Source organism: Trachurus trachurus, assembly GCF_905171665.1.
Source record: "Trachurus trachurus genome assembly, chromosome: 15".
In the NCBI taxonomy this organism is placed as follows: domain Eukaryota; kingdom Metazoa; phylum Chordata; class Actinopteri; order Carangiformes; family Carangidae; genus Trachurus; species Trachurus trachurus.
Window position 1 is genome coordinate 16,630,814 of NC_139906.1, and position 23,761 is coordinate 16,654,574.

The window sequence follows — 23,761 nt, forward strand, 5'->3', positions numbered from 1 at the left end:
TTTCTTCTTATTAATCATTTCATTCAACTTTGTTTTTATTCTGTATTTTCTTCCTCATCCACGAACCCCCTGCAGTCGCTCTGTGGGACCTGCCCACCAGTTTTAAGAACCACTCTATTTAGGAACGTGTGTGATTCAGTGCTGGTGGATCCAAGCTCCTCTCTTTCCTCATCTAACAGAAACACCAATGTTACTATGGAAACTTACTATGGAAACTGTTGAGTGAACTAAGCTTTGAAGCTAATTGCTTGATGGCAGCAAACTGTTTATGTACAACATTTTCATCAGATGTTTTAAATGCCAACACCAAGTCACATCCAAGGTTCACAGAACCACACACACCCACACACACTCTTCAGATCACCCCTATATTCACTATTCATGTGCTTCCTTCTTTTCTGTATGAATTAGTGATGAGTTGTCACCATGGTGAATGTCTGTATTATGTGTTTGCGTGTGTGTGTGTGTGTGTGTGTATAGGACAATCCAGTGTTGTTGTGCAAGGACATTTGCTGCTGAATCTGTATTGGAGTTGGAAACCTAAAGGCATTACGCATCAGCATGTTTGATAGGCTCATATGTAACATGTTGATGCTTTTGCTGCTCTGTACTTAAGGTCGTGTTTTCCTCAACATTGTCATGTGCTCTGGTGATTGATCACTGCAGAGCGTATGTATGATGTGATCAATAAATCATGGTCACCTGCTGAGGCGTTCTCCATGCGTCTCATAATCAATTAAGATACTAGCTGATGGTTTAAACATTAGCCTCACTCATGGTACACATCCTCGTTTGTCTCTGCTTTCTTTCCTTTAACCTTTATCATCAAAGTATTATAATTTCTTTAGGCATCAGTGAAACATTGGGGAACATGTAATTCCCTGAAAAAAAAACGGTTGAATTACACATTTTAATAAACTTCTATCAAAAATGTTATGTAAAAATAAAATATATCATTATAAAAAAGATATATTGGTATAAAATATCAAATTTCAAACTATCCCATGTTTTTGTTGCTATTAATCAACACTTTTCTGCCCATTTGTTAACAAAAATTATTATTTATTCTAAATTTGATGTTAACTACAGTATTATCTTCTGTTCATATAGGACTACACTAATACCTTTGGTTGCCATGCTGTATGATAGTTGGTAATGGAAAATTCAGAAAAAAAAGGTTTAGGAAAGGAAATGGGTGATATTCAGATAGAGTAATGGGATGGTAATTAACAACATTAATAATTAAAATATTATTGTGTGGGTGATACTGCAGAGCTGAAGGTTGTGCATGTGTGGTAACAGCTGATCGCTGCCAGTTAAAGCTAATTTCACACGTCCAAATGGCAGCGCAAACAAACCAGAAAAGAAGAGGGGAAAAAAAACACAGGTCTGGATTTTGCAAGAGAAAATAGATATAGTTGTCATCTTCATTGTATTCATAAGGTGTGTTTACAAATGTGCTCACAGTACACAGCTTACAGCGAGTCTCCCACTGCCAGTGCAGTTGACAGCTTCACATACACAGACACCCACCCACAAGCATCGTATCACAGAATTCCTACCCATAGATACATCTCTGTCAAATATTATGTAACATCTGCTAAAATATGTGACTCATGGCACAGTCATCCTCTGCACAGAATGTGATATCAACACACACACACACACACACACACACACACACACACACACACACACACACACACACACACACACACACACACACACACACACACACACACACACACACACACACACACACCGCTTCTATTGTGAACACACCAGTGCCGGTGTAAATAATCATCAAAACAGTCGGGATGCACATCGCAAATGCCAAATGACTTGTTGTTTTTATGTTTCTCGTATGGCATTACCGACAACAGAGGAGGTGGTGGTTTGGGGGGGGGGCTGGGGCTTGGTAATTTTAGATGCGTTTAAAATCCAACAGTCTGTAGTCCCACGTCGCTGTTTTGGCGGCTTGATGATTCCACTGAAGGTTTCTCAGAGGGAGACGTGATGGTCGTGAAAACAGCTGTTATCAAAATCGCTCCTCAGCGAGCACGGTCGCTCCCCTGTCGTCCTCATGCTGGATTTTGGTCCATCATCACTCGCTCTGCAGCTCAGGATGACTTTATTTTTTACTGATGGTTATCCATTCAAAACATGAGCCACCAAATAGACAGCTTATTCTCACTTTCACTGGCAGCATACTAGTATTTCTCAATAATAATAATAATAATAATATCCATTAGAAGTACATTTCCCTTATCGCCTGTTGCTCAGTGCAGATAAACACTATGAATACAAAACTCTTGTACTTTCTTTAAACACAAAACTTCACCTGCAGCTAATGCTTATTTATTTACACAAACCAATTTTTTTTTTTTTTTTGCTTCAACTATTCCACTTCCAAACCACATTGTCATGGTTGTCAATACTACAGTGTGATTGCATAAAAACCATTACTCATCCATATGTCTGCAGAAGAAAAACAATTTCTAATCGGGTCATTCATAGTTCACTCTCTTCACCGTGAAATGAACAAAAAAGCACAAAATAAAAACATTTTTAATGCGTGTACAGAAAAAACAAAAACCTAAAACGGCTCAAACCAAAAAGAACCCACAGCAGATAGTTTAGCATTGAGTGCTGTGATTTTCACTCCTTTCCCCAGCGCATAGAAAAAGAAAAGCTGCTCGGGGCCAGCGCAGGACATTGGAGCGTGTCTCCTCTTTGCTACAAACCATTATTGAAACTCACTTCACAGACACTACACATGGAGGGGTGTTGAACAGCGGTGACTGGTCGAATCTCTACATATTAAAAGCTCTTCCTTTTTTGATGACTAAATTAGGTGTCCGCAAGAAGTCTGTTCGGTAGTAAAAAAAAAAAGTGACCTCTTTGTTCAGATGCAAGCATGTGCAGTAATGCATTACGAAGCTATCACTAGAAAGCAGCGCTATTGCCAAAAACGCGCAAGCAATAGGTTTCAAAAAGGCAAGTGAATGCAACGTTTTACATTTTGCATGCATTGAATTACATCCCCACTTGTATTGTACATCGGCTGCTACATGGATTGGGAGTGACTTTTTTTTTATTTGTTGGTTTTTTTTTTCTCTGGCCACTGCAACAGAACAATAAAAAAAATATTATCTACATGTCGCCCGTCTCAACAGAGAAGATAATTTTTGTCACCTCTGGATTGCATCTGACATCAGTATTCAGTGCTGTGGGAATGTTTTCAACAGTATACGAGTCACTAAAGTTGCACAGACCCCCTCACCTCAGAAGTCAAAGTCTTCAAAGTCTTTGTGCTGCTTCTCTCCACTGCCCCTCCGCACTGTCACCATGAAACATCACCAGCTTTTATGATTATTTGGAATATGAAAAGATGGATTTCATATTGACACATCCACCATCTGAAAAAAAGTGACACTACATTTATAGACAACACAAGATTTGAAAATCAAAAATACTCTTTTTACTGTTTTTTTTTTTTTGTTTTGTTTTTTAACTCATGGAGATTCATGCAATCTGTAATGGCTGAGGTCATTTAGGGTTATCCTGTCCTTGTATTTTAAAAGCAGGGGCCTGAGTAGGTCTCAAGTGGTGTGAGAGTGAGCCAGGCATGAGCCAAGATCAGTGCTGCTGAATATGAAATGCATATAGAAGCAGGAGACTGTGTTCACACTTGGATCACTGTCAGAGCACTTGGGGGACGTCTAGTTATAAAGTTCTTATTACTGCTGCTCTATGACTATCATTGTAATGGTTATTACCTCTCCGGGCAACGCACTGACATCAGTTCAATTTTAGGATTGTGGTTCACACAGGAATTATATGGCAATATGCAGCCGCAGTTCTTCTGACGGCCGTCGGTGTCGAACTCATATCAAACACTTGGGTGCTGAATAAATCTCAGAGATATATTTTTAGATCAAAGATAGAAATAAACACACTCACAATGACCCACACATGCATACTGCAAATGCAGGCAAGGATGCCCATGACACCCATACACTCACGCACACACACACACGCACACACACACTCACACACGTAGACACACACACATTGAAGTTAACACTGCGCTACTTTCTCAGACTCTTCAGTTCCTGACTCAAGTCCTCTTTTCTGGAGCTGTTTATTCCAATAATCTTGTCTTCGTCTCTTCTTCTTTCCAGAGTGGCCTGTCTCTGTGGCTTACTGCTGGTGTTGCTTCAGGCTGGAACCAAAACACAGGAAAGAATTTGTTAGTCTTGTTTTGCCTGTGACACGGGCAGATCTGACAAGACAGGGCTCTTTAACCACAGGGAACATCAAGCCCACTGAGGAGAAAAATATTCACTTCCTGCCATCCTCCGTCCTCGGTAAGTAATCCTCATTTACATGTAAATCCGTGTCTCGTACCCCTCTTAGTAATGAGCAAAATAAATAAAGTCTTCGTTGGTAATGGAACATGACCAATGTGCACACGTGTAACACTGTGACCTCACGTTGCTTTTATTTCCTCTGCTGCCCCGAAAAGAATAGGACCTTACTGGGAATGGCAGCTCTACAGTATGTGAAGCATTAACCACAACTCCTGTTTCACAATCTTCTCCTAATTGAAACCATCTATTATGCCTTCTATCTGGCTGTCCCCCAAATTAAAACAAAGGAGAAAGATAGGAGCATAAACCCTGGTGGTTAATGTGCAGTAATCACTGTGGCTCTGGCCTTTATCTGGAGCTACTGATTGTTTGCCACAATGTTCGCTGCTACAGCTTCAACTCTGTAGCTTTATCACTTTGAAACAAATGCAACTCCAGAGGCAAACACGCCACATTTAATGAGAATTAGGAGATAAGTTTGATTTAAGTTCATGCTAAGAAACACCCACCTAGCTGAGTGAGCGTTATTTTAGATATATTAAGTTTAAATGACTAAAATCATGCAGCTCAGATCTCTGCAGAGTAAAACTGAGATGAAAATATAATATTAGCATCACAGGTTATTCAATTGGCTAAATGTCACAACAAAAATTTCTACAACAATGCACTAAGTTACAGAACCTCTTTCATCTCTGCAGCGTTTTTGCATAATTGTTTCTCTTGTCAGTTTGAGATGCTTTTTAACTTTGTTTGATGATGTAGTTCTGAAATGTTTATGCCTCAGTGGGAGTCTGGCCCTGGCTGCTTTTACCTCAGATTACACCAGTGGATCTCAAAACGTTTTTCTGGCATGCTCGAAGAGTTCACACACACCCCCCAACCCCACAGTTTTTTCTTTTTTTAAATCAACCATTAATAATGATAGAGGAAGCGACTATGAAACAGGATCCATGCTGAATTATTGGTCAACTTGACAGGCTCAGCAAAGTCTTGTTTGCAAAAAATGATGTCTGTACAACTTAGTTTCACTCTGTTATTTTTTCCTGGTCAGCCACATCTCCCCTGTAGTGGCTCTCTGCCCTCCACCCACCAGTGAGCTGAGAACCACTAGTTAAGAGAGACAAACAAAATCAGACTCAGTGAGAGTGTTTGTCTTCATACCTGTCCATCAGTCTCCTCAGTGTGAAATGAAAACACACCATAAAAAAGTTTCAGTGTGTTCATCACTGTCCTTGTTAAAATGCCACTCCTCCATTATGTCCTAATTGGAGTGGTGCCACACACACATACAGACACATATACATATACACACACACACTTCTAAAGCTGAGATGGAGAGGGAGAACGAGGGAAGGATGCAGAGGCACCATAGCTGTCAGCACCTATCCCAGTAATGGCTGTTAAAACAATGGCCTCTACACCCTGTCTGCTCTGTCAGGACTCATCCAGCACTTTGGACTCTCTGAGGACTGAGGGGGGGAGGGGGTGGGGGGGGCATGACTCTGGTAGTATGTATTGGGCTCTGGGAGGGGACAGGTAGAGAGTGGTAGAGATGAAGCAATGGGAGGCTGTGTATATGCACATTGCACAAATAGACTTACACATAGAAGTACGGCTGCAGCTATTATTATTTTCAGAATCAGTTGTTCTTTTGATGTTCTTCTTTCTTTTAGTCCAGTGATTTGTGACATATTAAAATTAAGCCATTTCTACTACTTCACTTAATATGAATGATCAGTCGTGCAGCTGAGAAATGTGCAGTGCATGCCCAGCATAAGGGTTTTCTGACCACTAGATTGTGAATTACTTGTGTAGACCATACTGTCACAAATGCAAAATGTTAAAAACTCCAAGACCTCCAAATGATGTCCATTTAGACCAGCACCACTTCTGACCAGTAGTCAGAGATATGAAATTCACAATGGCATAAAACAGAGCAACGCAGCAAATCTTCTAATTTGAGAAGATTTTGTTTCACAAATGTCTTGGCAGATAAATGGATTGCTCAGAATTACTGCTGAGCAATTTTCCGTCTGTTGACTAATCAATTAACTGCTTAATGATTTCAGAATGATGCTAAAGCGGAGCGGCGCTTTCACGAGGCAGAAGAGATGATTTCTTTGCCTTTTTACATTCAGCTTTTGTCGAGTTCTTTGAAAGAACACCTTTGAAGTACCTTTACTGTCATTGTTCTGACAAGTCCTCTGACTGGGCTTGATGGGAGATACTGTAGATTAACATGGCACATAGTCTGCAACAGTTCACATACTGTACATCTCCAGACATATTATTATTAAAGCAGAAGTAAGCGATCCGGTCGTTTTGGCTAATGCTGCGTTCCAGGCAGGCTTTTGAAACCGTAAATTACAGCTTCAAGTCACAACTTACGACTTAGTAGCGTTCCAGGCAACCCACTCGTGTTTTTCCGACCTGTTTTACCTGTGAAAGTCACTATAACGGCCACTCGTAACTTCCGACCTGTAAACTCGTACCAGATCGAACTGGTACGACTTCACAGGTCGGAAAAACACGAGTTACGAGTTTCCTTGAACGCACCATAACAGTCCTCGTCCCTACGTCACCACATTCACAGCGTCCCTTGGCTGCACACACAGCCCTGCATGCCGTTCTCTCTCCTCATTGGATAAAAACTGTAGGATACGATAAATGTTTTCTCCTCGGCTCAGAGCAGAGCAGAGTGACTGACAGACCCGTGTTTCGGTCCAAACACTCTATGTAAGTGATTGCTGTCGGAAGATATAACTATTTAAGACTTATATTAACACAAATATATCACTCACTTCTGCTTTAAGATTATTATTGTTACTGTTAACAGTTTGGATGCAGCCATCTTTTGAGGTGGGAAGTAGAAGATGATGAATAGTACATGTATACTGGAGCTAAGGGAAGTGCAAAGCAGGAGAGTAGTGGATGAGGCGGGCGGGGGGGTAAAATAAAAGGTTGTGGTCTGAGTGAAGGTGACTGTTAATACAGTAATCCAATAATGTGTCTCAAGGCCACACATGTGGGATGTGAGATATTCAGTGTGTGTGTGTGAGAGAGAGAGAGGGTGCAGAGAGAGTGCATGTACCTCTGCATCTGAGCTAGGTGTTAGTGAGGATGTGAAGGTCACCTTGGCACCCTGTGTGTGTGTGTGTGTGTGTGTGTGTGTGTGTGTGTGTGTGTGTGTGTGTGTGTGAGCCAGGTAAACACAGTCCTGCAGTAGCAGTTGCTAAAGCAGCTGAGCGATGAGTCATGATTCAGGCGTGACCCCCCACCCCCAGCTTCACCGCCCTCACCTTATTAACATCACAGACAGCGATGCTCAGGGCTGTGTGTGTGTGTGTGTGTGTGTGTGTGCGTGTGTGTGTGTGCGTGCATGTACGTGCGTGCGCACAAAGACTGTGTTTGTGTGATTTGGAGGCAGAAGGTGTGAGGGAAGACAAGTGCCTTTGGGGGAAACGAGGGCAGCCTAAGGCTTGAGCCTGCATGTGTGTGTTCAGAGTGTGACAGAGAAGGCATGTGTGAGGACAGCGAACCAGCGACAGTCCTGAATTAACCTTTCACCTTGCCTCAAGCAAGGAGAGGATTCACATGCACATACACACACACACATACACACACACGCTCGGCAGGCCTGCTCTATTAGCAAGTCGATAGTTCAACCATTTGCATTCAGAGTTACTTTACACTAAGCACTGTAATCTCTCACACTCGCCCCTCTCTCTTTCTCTCTCTCTCTCTCTCTCTCTCTCTCTCTCTCTCTCTCTCTCTCTCTCTCTCTCTCTCTCTCTCTCTCCCTCTCTCGCCCACTGTGCCTTCCCCTCTTAAATGTGCATTAGTTTGTTTTGTGGTTTGTCTATGTGTCCTCCTCTGTGATACTGATGCTGAATAATTACCGGGGTGAGTAGGCTAAATGGATTGTCCCCGACCTCAGCATCATACCCTTGGGCCCTGCGTTAACATCAACATCAACATCAACATCACACACACACAGTCATACACAAGCACACGCTATGCACATAAACACACATAAAGGCAGGCCAGAGGTCATACTTGTATAATGAAAAAGCACCCAGACAGCAAAGGCCATACAATCTGAGTGAGAGATGTGAACATGAATAATATTATACGGGTAGTTAAAGCCATGCAGTGTCATTGGTCAGAGATGTAAGCACGCAGACAGCAAATGATGTACTTTACTGGTTGCTTTGTTTTGTGTTTAAGACTCAAAGGACCTAATTAGTGTGCTGTCTTGTTTTTTTATTATTATTATTTTAATGCATATACACTTGATCAAAACCTTTTCAGACAGCAGAAATTTGCTGGTAAACGTTACATAAAAGTCATGATTGCCTTGAGGATATTCTTTACTGTGACTATGAATGCTTTAAGGGAACATTTTCTGGCACAGATATATTACTTAATATAAAAACGATCTCCTGGAAAAGGCCATTTTCTTATTACATTTTGAATCATATACTTAACCTAAAACTATCAATTGGTGGTAACCATCATGGAAAACCTGTAAAATAACCTTTTGTGAGATGTGGGAATTGGGCAGTAGGGTCGCAAAACATGGTTTGTGAGTTTTTGCAGCTCATTCGCGTATTTGCAGGTGTTCAGTTTCTGCAGCCCATGCATTGTCAGATTGATGTATAGTTGTTTTCTGAATTTGCGGTGCGTTTGTATTTTTGCATGTGTTTGTTTCCTTAAGCTGCAGTGTGTTTCGCCCGAAGGCCACGTTAAGATTCCCTCATACTGGTTCCTGTCAGATACCTAAAATATATTCATGCAACAGAAGTAGCTCCTCTTTTAGGTTCCAGGTCCTTGTTGTGTTTTGGCTGGTTCGACTCGCCAAGTACAGCTTAGGCCCAAAAACAACACCCTTTCCATCTTTTTTGCACATTTTTGTTGCAGTGAACAAAAAGTAAAATGCACATACTGCAGAAAAGCAGTTTCAGTGACCAAAGGTTACTCTCCCGATTTGTTTTAACACTTGGACACAATCACATTTCCAAACATAAAGAGCGCTTGTTTTAAGAAAAGACATCAATAATCGGCAAAGTCAAAGTTTGAAATAATTGATATTGATTTCAAGTCATATCGTCCTGCTCTAATCTTAACTCATGGGAGTCACAACAGTAACAGCACAACAACACACAGCACACTTAATTGATATGCTGCAATGAAATGCATTAATAAAATAATGAAAAGTAATAAAAAAGTGAACATAACACAAAAACTTAAACACACACTTTTCACAAAGTGCATCCAACCTTACAGTATGTCTTAATTGTACTGTACATAAAAGACCAAAATTTGTCAGCTCGACATTATTGTAGTTTATCTCTAATAAATAACTTTTAAAAAGTTGCTTAGAAGTTGTCGACTGTCGTCACCACTGGGAACAGATCGGCACAAGAGTTGCCAGATTTTCACACAGCTGAACAGCCAGAAAACAACAATCCATCTTCTGCCTGCTGACATATTAATTCTTTAATTTCCATTCTTATTTCAAATTAGCCATAAGTTTTTAAAAGAACATGAGCCAGGAATCAACATGGGGATTTAATGTTCATCTATCTGACTCAGTTCTGTCTGTTGCCCATTTGGCTTCCTGTCTGCCGGCCAGCTTCGGTGCATTGGCTTAATTGCAGTGTAACAACTGTGGAAATGTTCTGCCTAGTTTATCTAGTTCTATCTCTGCTGTTATCATCCTGTACAGGTCCAATTACAGCAGCCAGTCTGTAGCGACTGTGTGGAGTCTGCAGCGCTTCAAATGACCTGCAGTCGACTGTGTATGAAGCAGTTGCTTGGTATAGATAAGGAGAGCTGGCAGATAGACGCATCCAGCTGTTTAATGAACAGAGAAATCTGTTGTTGTTTTATGATGATGACACAGTCCTAATGCCAAACATCACACACACACATACTAAAGTACACACTAACAGATGTAACTGTAGACACACACATGCACAGTTTTCACGGATGTTTCTACGGTGAGAGCTAATCCCCTGCCGCCGTCAGCCGTGCTTTCGTCTACTTCGGAAAGCTCCTTACACATACCAGAGCTCATCCTGACTCAGAGCGAACACACACGACACACAAGTATACATATGAACACGCACACAGGCAAAGTTAGGGTGGAAGCTCTCACGTCACTTTGGCAAAGCCGTGTCCACCCTGTAAATAACCCGCCGATATGAACGGCACAGTCTTTACAGCCTCTTCTCCATAAGCACTCACATGTTTCTACATTTACACATATGTGCGTACATGCACATCACTATACACAAATATAAAACACATTTGCGCAGCAGATACTTGCCTAATAGTGTCAGGTAAAACTAAATTAATCAAACCAACACTAATGCACAAACACTCAGCTCTTATGCAAGGACTCTTATTTCCTCTTATTTCTAAACTTGCGATGCCTAGAGGCTGTCTACTTTCATATTTGTGCTGCAGCCAGACTGTTTGTCTTTGTGTGTGTGTGTGTGTGTGTGTGTGTGTGTGTGTGTGTGTGTGTGTGTGTGTGCATGCATGAGTGTATTTAATTTCACACATCAGCAGAAAAGTGAAACTTTGCACAATGTGCTGCACTGTACATTTTGACAGAGGCATTAGTTGCCATCATATCATGCCCACATACCGCTGCGCGCACAGGATAAAATGTATCGCACACTGATGTAGGAGGGTGTAGTGTAATAGAATGACTCAGACTTTGCCTTAAGTGGTTTCTACCATACATTCATGTATACCTGTATAGTGTTTCACCTGAGTGACTGGGTGAAAGCAGAGGAAGTGAGGTCGATGAGCTGGAACCTTTGGTGGTGTTCTGCGTTTCCCAGAGGATCGATACAGCAGAGGAACAGAGCTGGAAAGGCTTACTCGCAGTACCAGTGTTGGTGCTCATGCACTTAACAGAAGTCGGTGTGCATTTTGCAGTAAGTCTGCAAGTGCTCAGGGCTGTACCAGTGTAAAGTCTCATGTGCTTTGAGGCCTCTCTCATGGACTTTTTCACACTTAATGCACACAGTCTGTACATCTGCAATCCTGCAGACACTGCTGCAGGGGATTACACACAATCCTTAGCACTGGAGCATTAAAACACAGAATAGCCAGTTTCAGATATAATTTTTGTCAAACAAATTATATTTGAGAATTTAATTGACCACACAAAATGACAATCCAGCTGTTAAATTACATGAGCCGCAGTAATGCTTCCTCTCCAGATATCACAAAGTGCTAACATATACCCCACAAATTGTTATCAGTTGTAGTTCATATTTTCAAAAAGTCAGTAAATTTGACATGTGTTTATTCAGAATGTTAATTTAAAAAAAAATATTTAATGCATTTCTTATTTAGTCAGTTGTGCACATCAGATGAAGATGCTTATTATAAACTACCACACTGGGCAGGGACATCAAATCACTGTAGTTCAATGATTTGCTCCACATTGAAAAAAATCAGGATGCATAACTCTCAATGGAGCTCTTGAGAAAACTACTGAGCTACTCAAGTTTTGTCAAGAGCTCCATTGAGAGTTATGCATCCTGAATTACAACTTGACTATTGTCTCACAATCCCACTTTTCTCTTTTCCCTGTGAGTCATTTGATAATCTTTTCTCCAAGGATGCATCATGAGGTCCGCCACTTTCCCCAGACCCCTCAGAATAACTTTATTATTTCTTCAGGATGTCACCAAACACCTACTGTTCTCTGAAATGTCATGTATTATCTCCTCGCCTCCTGTTGACATCCCTGCGAACAATGTTGAGTAAATTCCACTGCTCTGAAATAAGCCTGAAGCCTTTCTCCACTAAACGTCTTCCACGTCCGACCACTGCCGGTGAGCCTCTGTGATAAGATGGATGAAGGACTTTCCCCCATTCTGTCCAGTGACCTATCGGCACCACCCCTGTAAATCTCGCTTGTACCTCTCAGTCTGCCTCTCACTGTCCTCTATCCGTCCATGCTCTGTCAATCCATCCTCTCCAATCTAAACAGCAAAGCCCTGCGGCTCTGAGCAGCTCACTTCAATGCCCACTCCAAATCTGCTCTTTACCTCTCTAGCTCCACCTCAGGACGATGTGAGGAGACTTTCTCTCCTCCTTCCCTCTGCTCTTTGCACCTTTCTATCTCCACTACATGCTGTTTCTGTCTGTATTACTACATTTCTCCATGCCCGCCTGTCTCTCCTCATCAATTTTATCTCAGTCTTTTTCCGTCTCTTTGCCCTTTTTATTTCTCTGGCCTCCGTCTCAAACCCGATGTGTTTTTCTGTCTCGCTGCATCTCTCTTCCCATCTGTCTCTTTTGTGTCGGTGGTGCATACAGCACTGTCTGTGGTGTGTATCAGTCTTGCGGACTCCCTCTTTCTCTCTCATAAACATCTCTGCTTCAGTGTATCTGCCCCCTTTTCTGCTTTGTGACAGTAAAACTGCCGGTTATGAGCCACCATATTTCCCCTTGATTTATAGCTTCTGTGCAGAATCATTGTAATATTGCAACACAGTGTGAGTGAATTCTACTGCTGCATTAGCAAAGCTACTGTACTGTATAGCAGGTGTTCAGTCTCTCTTAGTGGCCCATAGTTGTTGAGGGAAATAGCAATTTTCCCTCTTACTGTAGAGTAATCAACGGTTGTTCCCAAACATCGTGATGAAGTTTTTCAGACGATGTTCAACCTGACTACACCTGTCAAAATGTCTCTCCCTGGTTCAAAAGAAAAAAAAAAATCACAGCAGATCAGCATCAAGTAACCTTTCATTTCTGTTGTGCTGATACAAGCTGCTATCTCTGCACCTCAGCAAATCACAGTGATGCTTTCTGAATGGAGAGATTGCACTTTGACTCACTCACTAGAGACAGATGAGTTAGACTGTGGTGTTTTGGGTTGCATGTTCCTTTTTAATGCAGCAGGATGTGCTGTTTTCAGCCCAACCATGACCATTTTTTAATGATGATAATTGAAGGGAGAAAAAAGGGAGACAAAATATGTCCCGTTTTTTGTTAAGATGGGCACACTGTGTAGTCAATGTAGCGTACGTGATGATTCCCATCATAAATAATACAGACGCTCTTGTACTCTTCCCAGTGACCAGTGGATATCAGCATTTGGAATAAGCCCTTGGCTAAAAGAAACTCCATCCTATTTACTTTCTGTTTGTCTCCTCCCCCTTCACTCTGTGCTTTTTCCATTCTTGTTTTTCTCACAACACCCACCACTCTCTGTCTAAGAGTAAACTTGCTGGCAGAAGTTTGGCATGTGCAGCCCAGACAAGTTATGCTCTAGGGTGAATGCAGAGTTATTTCAGCTGAAGAGCCCCAACTCCGCACCATAAGACAAAAAGGAAAGAGTACTTTACAGGAAACAGCCACAGCGACGCATTTATATACTCTAGCGCCCTTTTATCTGACAAATGCTCCACTCATAACGCACTTAATTTCCATTACATCACTTTAAATACAGAGAGGCATAGGCTACATGTACATAGACACACACACAGACGCACACATACACACACCACTTCACTGCCTACAACCATGCCCACAGCTACCTGATTGTAAATGCATGAAATGTAACTGTTGTATCACATGCTCTCTTCCTGCTGGTGGAAATAATTCCCCATACACTGGCTGTGATTACCTTTTCTATAGTCAGTAATGAAAATGACCAAACCTTCATTTTATGAATATTATACAATGAACAATAACCCTGTTTCCATTCTGCTGCCCCAGTCTACTGCACATCTCTTTACACGGCTTATACCGGTACCGTATGCATCTTAATTAGTATATTAGTCATCACATATCTAAAGTTATAGAGTCTCTATGTGTCCTATATGCATTTTAATATAACTGCGTATTAAGTTGAACTGCCTGTCCCTCGGTTTTGTCCCTGCATCATTGTCTGCTTCACATCGCACTAATAATGGTTCAATCTTGTCTCATAAACACACAAATGTGCAGCAGGATCATTGTAAGACAAACCATACCACCTCTGTTTAGACCTGGATCCCCACTCCTCCTTCAATTCTTAATCAGTTAGAAACCTGTTTGTGCAGATTGTTTCCAGTTTTCTTTTCTGGCAGTGGTGACTTCCAAATACTGCATCATATCCATCATCTCAATTATATAGGATAGGATAGGGGAAGACTTATTTCAGTTCAGAGGTGTTAATGTGTTTTGAACGACTGCACTTTCACACCTCTACACACATCACCTATCACTACATCAGAGGCATCCTCTCTTTCTTTCTCTTTTCTTTCTTTTTCTGTCCATCCATCCATCCATCCATCCAAGTTGTTGTACTCACTTGTTCTGGTGCTTGGAGCCCTGGAGATGTGCATGGTACTGCTCAATGGAGTTGAGGACCACACTGCAGACACTGCAGGAGTAACTACTGCGCAGCCCTGCAGACACACACAGGTTCACAATTACTGTGAAGGCACTTTCAATCAATATGGCTCATTAAAAACCCCTGAAAGCTGTCACCATCACCATCATCATCATCTGGATCGTGAGCAGCAGTGGTGCTGAGGCCATCACAGGCAACAATAAAAATCTGAACTGACACCAAATAACTGTCTAATTTTAAACTCTGCAGTGCAGGCTAATTTTCCTAATTAGAGTGCATCTGCAAAAAGATTTGATTAGACTAATCATTAGCAGAAAGCCAGTAACATTTTTAGATCACTGCCTTCCTCTTTGTAGTGTGTGTGTGTGTGTGTGTGCGTGTGGGGGGTTCCTTTGTGAAAGCTGAATTTCAAAAGGTTGAGAAGAATTAGGACACAAGGTGTAAGAAAAGAACAGTGTAGTGCAGTGAATGGTTGTGCGTGCATGCATTATTGTATTGTATTGGTGAGTGTGTGTGTGTGTGTGTGTGTGTGTGTGTGTAAGATGGTGCAGCTCAGACACAGATGTGAACTAATTAGAGGGTTTGCAGGTGGTCAAGATGAAAACCCCAAAATAGACGGATCAGGATGGTGGGGTATAGTGACAGAGGGGGTGAAGAGCGATGGGGAGGTGGGCGGGGGGTAAACGAATGAGCAAAAGTGGAACATTTCTGAAAGAATTAGGATGTGTGAAAAGATGAAGGAGAGGAGAGAAGACAGAGTTATGTATCTACCCCACATAAATATCTAAAATCACATTTCTTTCACAAGGGCAGATTAAATACTGTGTCTCTGTGAAGGCAGGACAGTCGGCATCATTACGTCACCGACTCTGTCCTCTCTCCCAGACACAATGAAGAGCTGTAGTTTGTTTTCCCCACAGTTTGCACACTAGACACCGACATCGCTGCAGAACTTTTCTCAAATCAGTGACATGACAAAGCATTCAAACATCCACCTGTGCACACTCCCCCTCTTTTGTCTGTGGTTTTGTCTTTTCAGATTTTGAAGATGAATGTGTGTAGTTCTGGGGGCGTTTGTTGTGACTGAAATCAGGTGCGCTCTCTCTCTCGTGTGTGTGTGTGTGTGTGTGTGTGCCCTTTTCTCTGCTGTCATCACTGTCCTTGAGATTTATGAGTCGTCTGTGTACTCCATCACCTTTTGACCTTCTGTGGCGGTAATTGGTGAAGTATGTTGGGAGATGAAGTTGTAATATTGTTAGGGGTGGTGGGAGGTCGTTTAGACTGGGATGGAGCTGCATAATGTGGCATACTGTAGCAGCTCCCTGTCATCGTCAGAGATGATCTGTCTGTTTCCAGGGTGATTAAGGACAAACAGTCATTTACAACAAACCCACGGCTGAATTAGTTGCCTGAAGTAAGCACTGTCTTTGCTTCAATGTTGATATTTTGCATCTATTAGGAGCTACTCACTAATTCTGTGTGTGTGAAAGGGAGAAAAATGCGATAGTACTGTACATCCCCTTCTGCCAAAATGTCATTACGTCTATCCTCTCTTAATGAAAAGGCTATTAATTGGAGAAGAGATAATTTGGAAAAGAAAGGAATGATAAGTCTCTCTCATTCTCTTTCCCTTTCTCTTCCCCGTAATTCTATACTGCCGCAAGGATTACACAAAGAGGTCTATTCTTGTAGAAGCGATTAAGTGTGTTTTATGTGCATGTGTGTTTGTGCGCACATACAAAGGCAGCTTTCCCTGCTTTTAGCCTGATTGATGTCACCTCCCCGCTGCCTGGCCGAGAAGCACTGATGTACAATATGCTGCAGTTTGTGTCTGTGCCAGAAGTGTGTGTTTGTGTGCCAGTCTTTTGAACACAAACACACACATATACACACACATGGCCACATGCACATACAATGTGTTTTGGTTAAAAAAGCTGTTCTGGCATTAGCCCACGCTGCGTCCTAATCCATGTTAATTACATGCAGGGAAAGTGTGTGTGCGCCCAACGCGAGTGACAGCATGCAGGGCAGGGTGGTGAATGTGGGTTTTTTGTGAGCATGAGCAGTATTTGTGAGGGTGTTCTAAGCCTTGTTAATTACACAAGGAGATATGCCAGGGAGAGAGAAAGGAGGGGGTGAGATGAGCTGAGGCAGTGGGTGTGGAGCTGTTTGTGGCTGTCGTTTAATGTATAGAGCCTCCCGGCTCCACTGGCACCCCCGGCAGGGAGACTCCTAAATGCTTGTCAAAAAAGTAATGAGCTGCATTTTGTGCACAGAAAATTGAGAAAATTATGTTCTTTTGAAGAGTCTTGTTGCAAATACATTCAACATCTTCCTGCAGTTTCAGAGTCTGATATTTTAACCTCAGCTATATTAATGATCCATTTGGAGCATGATGTTCATGGCTCCTTCCATTAGGACGCTCTGCCAAGCTCTAACTGCAGCTTCTTTTATTTATGAGTCTCTTGTGGGTTTTCAGGTAGTGCCCGGCATTGACGATCGTAAAATCCAGTGTTGCATGAACATTGTTGGTTAAATAGTGGTTTGTTTTTGAAAGGCGTGAGGAGGAAATGAGCCTTAAATACGCTGTACAACCACAACTGAGCATCAGGTTACATATGGATAATTTTAGAGTGGACTTCCCTCTCTTTTCCACTTCATTCCTACAGGCCTGACTGCATCTGATAATCTCACTGTAAAGTACTCATCTGTAATTTTATTCACTGTGGAGGCAGCATACTGTAATAGTTTACGGAGCTCTTACTACCCTCAGAGCCTTTGTGCTGTAGTACGCCATTAGTTTACCATGCGCTTTGCAAGATTAAAAAGGAACTGGATCCAAAAAGAACCCCATTGAGATGCAATCAAAACCAACACTCTGCAGCAAAGTCTTGACAGTACGTCTCCCAGGAATATATCACAAACACCATAGCAGAGAGGGGCTGAGCATCGAGTGAGAGTCAGGCTGAATCCAAGTGGAATTTTACCAAGCAACAAACTTTGGAGGACTTATAGAGAGACTAATTAGTTTTGTAGTGGATCGTAAAGTGATCGGGAAGACCATCTGTTTTAGACAAAAAAAATTCATACACGGGGAAGAAAACTCTCCCTGAACTACTGAATTAAATAAAACAACTAGATTATCTCACATTTCAGTTTATCAACTTGCTCTATGGCTCATCTCAACTAATGAATAACTGTAATTAACTGTAGTTTAAGGGCTGTCTATTGATGAAAATATTAAATCCATTAATCATACAACTATTCATATTTTATCACGATTACTCGGAAATTTGTTGCACATTATTTATTTGTTCAAATTGAACTACTAAGGTATTTAGTGGTGAGTAGTTGACTAATATGCTTGCTTTATGCAAATATAACATAATGGTACATAACCAAAATTATGACAAATATAGTCCAGAAACCCTCAAAGGCCTCATGGCAGTGAATCTGGGTGATAACTGCAGCAGAGACGGTTCAGCATGGGATTCATTCAGCCCTGGTGGACGTTGAAATCATCAGTCAGTCGAAACACATATAAGAGAACAACGAGCATCTCAGTCCATGTAGCTGAAAGACTGGACACCTACAGTCCACTAACATTTACATAACTAAAGGCTGTCGCCTCTCATGGTCATTAGTCTGCTCTCCAGACAGCTGACTTCGTCCTCCAGGGCTGCATTAGCAAACAGGATGAGAGACAGTTCCACCGGGGCTCAGATGGCTCAGGATGTACAGTATGAAGAGTGATTAATACGACCTCTGTCCACAGTGAGCGGAGCTTTGTCATCAAAGAACATCTGAGTTAATGAATAAGTAAACAAGCTGAAGAATTAGAAGCCAGTTTTCAATTCTTGACACTTTCCAGTACTTGATGTTGCAGATGCAGTTTGAACCCCTGATATAGTTCACCTATAGACTCCTACAGTATGTATTGTTTATACTGTATGTATATAACCTACTTGTGTGACTGTCACAGTGAGCGCTGTCTCATGGGAGAGGAGGTAGACTCTGTCTCCCAACTCAGGCACCGTAATCAATTACACACAATTTTCTGTTCTGTGGTACTTCACCCTCTCTTGGGTCCACACACACACACACACACACACACACACACACACACACACACACACACACACACACACACACACACACACACACACACTAGACACTAGACACTTATCTCACTGCTTCTAATTCTTTACAGAGTCTCCGGAGAGAAGAGACAATGCGTCGGCTCTGTCTTAAGGGGTTTCTACCCCTGTCGTGATTTATGTAAAGACACAGCCGAGTCAGCCGGGCTCCGTCCCGCGCCAGGAGCAACCCCCACTGCAACTCCCTCGGCCGCCTCTGTAATCCATCTCCGAGGGTTTTTGTCTGACACCTAGCCATAGAAAATAACGACACTTTCCCCTGCGCCCTGTCTCCACAATTACAACAGAAAAAATCCAAGAGTAAGAAACGGTGTCGATAGAAACGTCATGGGGATTTTCTGATATGTTTTGGTTGTGAGGGTGTGAAATGGGAGGGGCAGAAGGCCGGAGGAGAAAGACGAGGAGAAAATATGCACAAGCACAAGTAAAGGTCATCATCATCAATAGGACGCAACCAGACTGTACAGCAAAGCCGGCTTTGTAGTCGGCGTTTAGAGAGAGGGGGAATATTGGTGTGTAAATAATTCACCTGAGTCTCTGGGGGCACTAATGAGGATGACAGATGAGACATGACGAGAGATCTGAGCCCCCAGTGGTGTACGCGCACACAGACACACACACTCACACAAGTTTACACACAGCAGAACCCCAGCAACAACAAACAAAGGTACAAGACCGAGTGTAGTAGCGGGGAAAGGGTGGGGGACGGTAAAAAAGACTTTAAAGAGAAAATAGTTCCACAAAGGAGGACAAAAGGACGGAGATGAATCTGCTCTCGGGCCCCCCACCCCCTTCCTCTCCCTCTCCCTCTGCTCAGCTGCCGCCTCGCGTTCAACCCTCCCTCTGAGATTACACCCGGCACACCTGTGACTTCACACCTGAAGTGGTGATAAAAGCCAATCAGATGTGAGAATCTTGCACCAGCGGAAAAGTGTCTAACCGGAGAACAAACGACCACTGACAACGGAGCTGTGTGTGTGTGTGTGTGTGATGAATAAAGCGCTTCAGACTGAAGGCGCTGGAACAAACACTTGATTGATGGCACATGAGATAGATCACGTCAGCAGGGAGCTCACTTAGAAATCTTAGACCAGTTCATTGCCCTTGAAAAGTAGACGGGGAATAGATTTTGCAGTAGAGCGTCACTCTTCACTTGGTACAGATATCTTGGCTTAAACTAAAGAAAAATCCAGCTTTTATATATATGTTTCTAATACATTCACAATCCTCTGTGTGTTCTGTACTTCCATGCTGAGGTTTGAGTCAAATTTACCCAAAAAAGTAGCTGAGGTTGTAGGATCTGGGTCACAGTGTGTGGATGGAGGACGATATCCAACATGACACCGCTTAAAGCCTCTGAGCCAGTGTAGGCGGCAACATGACTCACGCTTTTAATATGATTGGCTTCTTGAGATAATGGTTTGTGTCATGGCACCTGGAGCACACAGTGAATGGCACAGCTTCAGCTCACGGAGGATTTGCATGTGTGTGTGGCACTGATTTCGCTGTGTGTGTGTGTGTGTGTGTTACAAGTGCGTCAAACTAGTGTGCAGAGGAGGTGTTGTGACACTGGTGTGCACGTTTGGATGCATAGTGCAGTACTATAGGATGATGTTGGATGATATCATCGGAACAAGAAAAGGAAATGCACTTTCTGTGCCAAGTACTATTAATAGTTTTTCTTAGAATATCCTTCTGGCGGAAATGTGTGTTATGAACAAGTAAATCAGTGTCACTCTTGTGGCTACATTTGAGCATGTGGGAGTGGAATAAAGCAGGAGAGAAAGCCATTAAATAAAGTACATGCTATAGTGCTATAGTAACTAATTTGATTTACAATGAAATGTGTCAGATTAAACGTCAGTGTATAATTTCTCATCTCGCGACGCTGCCGTCTCCTACGTACGGTATATACTGTACAGCATGCCAGCAGAGGCCCTGTGACAGTTTGACACATCTTGATGCTAGCACTAACAAGTGTGAATGCTCTGCTGTAATGTGAGGAGACCGTGACCCCGGACAAATCTCATGGAAAGGTTAGACTGTGGCAAACGGATGATGAAAAAGACGTGTCAAAATTTCACATCAGGGAGAGAGAAAATATTTGCCCCGGATGATGGATGAGCCCACGCTTTCATCTTATTGGCTGGGAGTCCAACTCTTCAAATTATTTACCCAGTAAACACCTTTCAAAGATTACTCTAGTGATTTAATATGGCAATGGCATTCTATTCAACGGAGGCTGCAGAAAACACTGGTCAGCAGCGTTGATTCATCAGAGACCCTGTGGCCCTCCTGTGGCTAAAGCTCTAAACTCACTGGCTCCTACTCTCCCAATCATGCAACCCGATAGCATCTTTATGTTGGACCCACCACACAGCTGGTGAGTGTCCATATCTTTCAAACTACACACACCCAGTTTGAGAGATAGGCTTTCTAATAAAAATCTGTGGCTTCCGAGCCCCAAGACGGGGTATCTGCATGATGTCACTTGAGTAATTTTCTCAGACTTGGCAAAGCTCCTGCAGAGCCACAAATTATATTATACAACTGTTTTCATGGGCTGACTTCACAAGCTTTGACAAATAAAAGTGGTGGAGGGCGTCTTTAATACAGTAAATATATTACACAATGGCTTTTATATGGATGTGTAAAATGGTCAAATTCTGCATTTGAATTTAAAGGGAGTCAAGTAGAGGCATCTCTGGGACTTTAATGCTTTACAATGGGACGGTGGAGGGGAAGCTCTGGATTAATTTGGTGGGGAACATATATAAAAAAAGTGGTTGCTCATAGAGAATCCATGCGATTGACCAAATGTGTGGTAAATGTGATAAGCTGATCTTTACGGTAAGTGGCTGACGTGGTGCTAATTTTATCCGTGGATAACTGGGGCGGCTTACCTCCTTACGACATCCGTGTAATGCACACCACATTAAAAGGCATACGAACATTTCACGAGTCCGCCCTCACTGCCACTGATCTTGAATGTGATCTCCCCCTTATCATCTTTCCGCGTACAAAGTCGTATCACCCTTGGTGCCCTTCACTTGTCACTTGTGTTGGGCTCAGGGCCAAGAGGCTGACCTGTGCTCTCCGTGGCATCCAGACTGCCTGCGAGCTGCTCCAGGAGGCGAGCCCTGGCTGCGTTCCTGCGGTGTTTCTTGCCCTCGTAGTGTTGCTGGGCCATCAGCGGGTTGTTGAACCAGGCTCCGCACAGGCAACAGTACTTCCCGGCCTCTCTGCCGCCGTTTCCGCCGACCACGGCCATGGGCCAGGGCAGGGCGGGGGGAGGAGGCGGGCACGCCGTGGGGTCCGTGGGCAGCGGGGTGGAAGGGGAGGAATCTGGAGGAGACGGGGTGAGGTGGCAGAGGTAGAGAAGGGAGGATAAAAAGGGAGAGACATTACCGTGAATTCAAATGCAAATGATGCTCTTAATGTGAAAATGACATGAAATTAGATTAACATGATAAAGCCAAGCATTCATTTTTGCACAGATGCACAAACACTCGCTCTCTTTCATAGCCACACATGGCATTTCAAACACATGCTTTCACATGTGAATTTTTAAAAGCTCTAGGTTTAAATTGTGCTGATGGAGACGGGGAGACCACCACCATAGACCACTTCAGTGGAAGAATCAGAATCTGAAAAATGTTATTGGTCCCTGTTTGTTGCAACTGCACAACATGCAGATTATAAAGGGCAAGTACAAGTAAAAACTGCAGTAAAATCCACAGTAAATAGTATAAATAAAGTAATGTGTGAGGTGGAATCACCAGGCCTGTTAACACTGTCGGTCCAGGCCCCTCTCTCCTCTGGTGGTGTTGTCTGCAAACTGAGTGAAAATGCTCAGAGACCATGAAGAAAGCACGGAGGTGGAGAATCTGGAGTAACTTGCAGTAACTCAATGGATGACGTCACCACAGTTCCGTGTCTGGGCTTTTAAAATGTTTCATCTTGTCCCACTACACTGCACTCACAGAGGTCTGCCGACTCCTCTCTTGGCCCGCCGGCTCATCCATCTTAAAGTCCAGCATTCCCACTTTGCTCATGGTGATAGAAGGGAAGATGTGCTCTTCTCCATCATTCTGCCTGGGCACAGTTTGTCCTTTGTTCTGGTCATCGTGCTGGCAGGAGCGTGGATGACAGTCAGGAATCGGTCCTCAGCTTTCCTGGGACAAGTCTGCAAGTGCTTGAAACTGACACTCTACTCACACATCTACTGCACTTCTGAATGTTTCTGGTTTATTTATTTATTTATTTTTTTTACCCACATCCTCCTCTCTCATCTCTTTCCTCCCCTTTCATCTCTCCTGGAAAAAAAAAAGAAAAAAGAAATGGCAGACTTCCAGGTGACCTGCTACTCGTGACATGACGCTGGTTACCATGGTGATTGCCCATTAATAGCCAACAGGCACTGACATGTCCACGGGATGCAGTTGTGGCTCTTGCTGTGTGCATGTGGTTGCATGTGCATCTGTGTCGGTGTTTGGGTGGCGTATTGAATGTATAATCTACGCTTGAGAGAACGCGTGAAGGCTTTTGTGTGCGTGTGTGTATGAATGAAGCTCCAGAATAGGCTGCTTGTGTGTGTGAGGTGCAGTAAAGTAACCATCTCTCCTCAAAGTGTTTATTTGAACACAGGGAGGGGGTGTTAGGTCCACAGCCAAACTGTGTGAGAAAGCTTCTAATGCCAGATGGCATGTCCAAATGTGCCGATTCTCATCTACGACGTGTCAATGACTCTGAAGTTATACCCACTATGACTACACAGCCCAGTATTGCACGTTTAAACATTTTATATCACGAACGAAAGCCCACTCACACAAGCTTTAGAGTCTACGTGAGTCACACCACTT

At 42.8% G+C, this 23,761-nt stretch overlaps 1 protein-coding gene across 1 annotated transcript in view; it reads right to left on the reverse strand.

Annotated features, from left to right (window-relative positions):
* Positions 1-1,908: 1,908 nt before the first annotated feature.
* The window catches only part of LOC310998503 (zinc finger matrin-type protein 4), a 59,068-nt gene continuing 37,215 nt past the window's right edge, over positions 1,909-23,761 (reverse strand). Inside the window, exons 5-7 of the mRNA XM_083988604.1 lie at positions 21,987-22,244; positions 14,701-14,797; positions 1,909-4,225 (exon numbers count right to left, since the gene is read on the reverse strand). Of these exons, the coding sequence (XP_083844730.1) occupies positions 4,204-4,225; positions 14,701-14,797; positions 21,987-22,244 (377 nt within the window). The 3' untranslated portion in view covers positions 1,909-4,203. The remainder of the gene's footprint in view (positions 4,226-14,700; positions 14,798-21,986; positions 22,245-23,761) is intronic.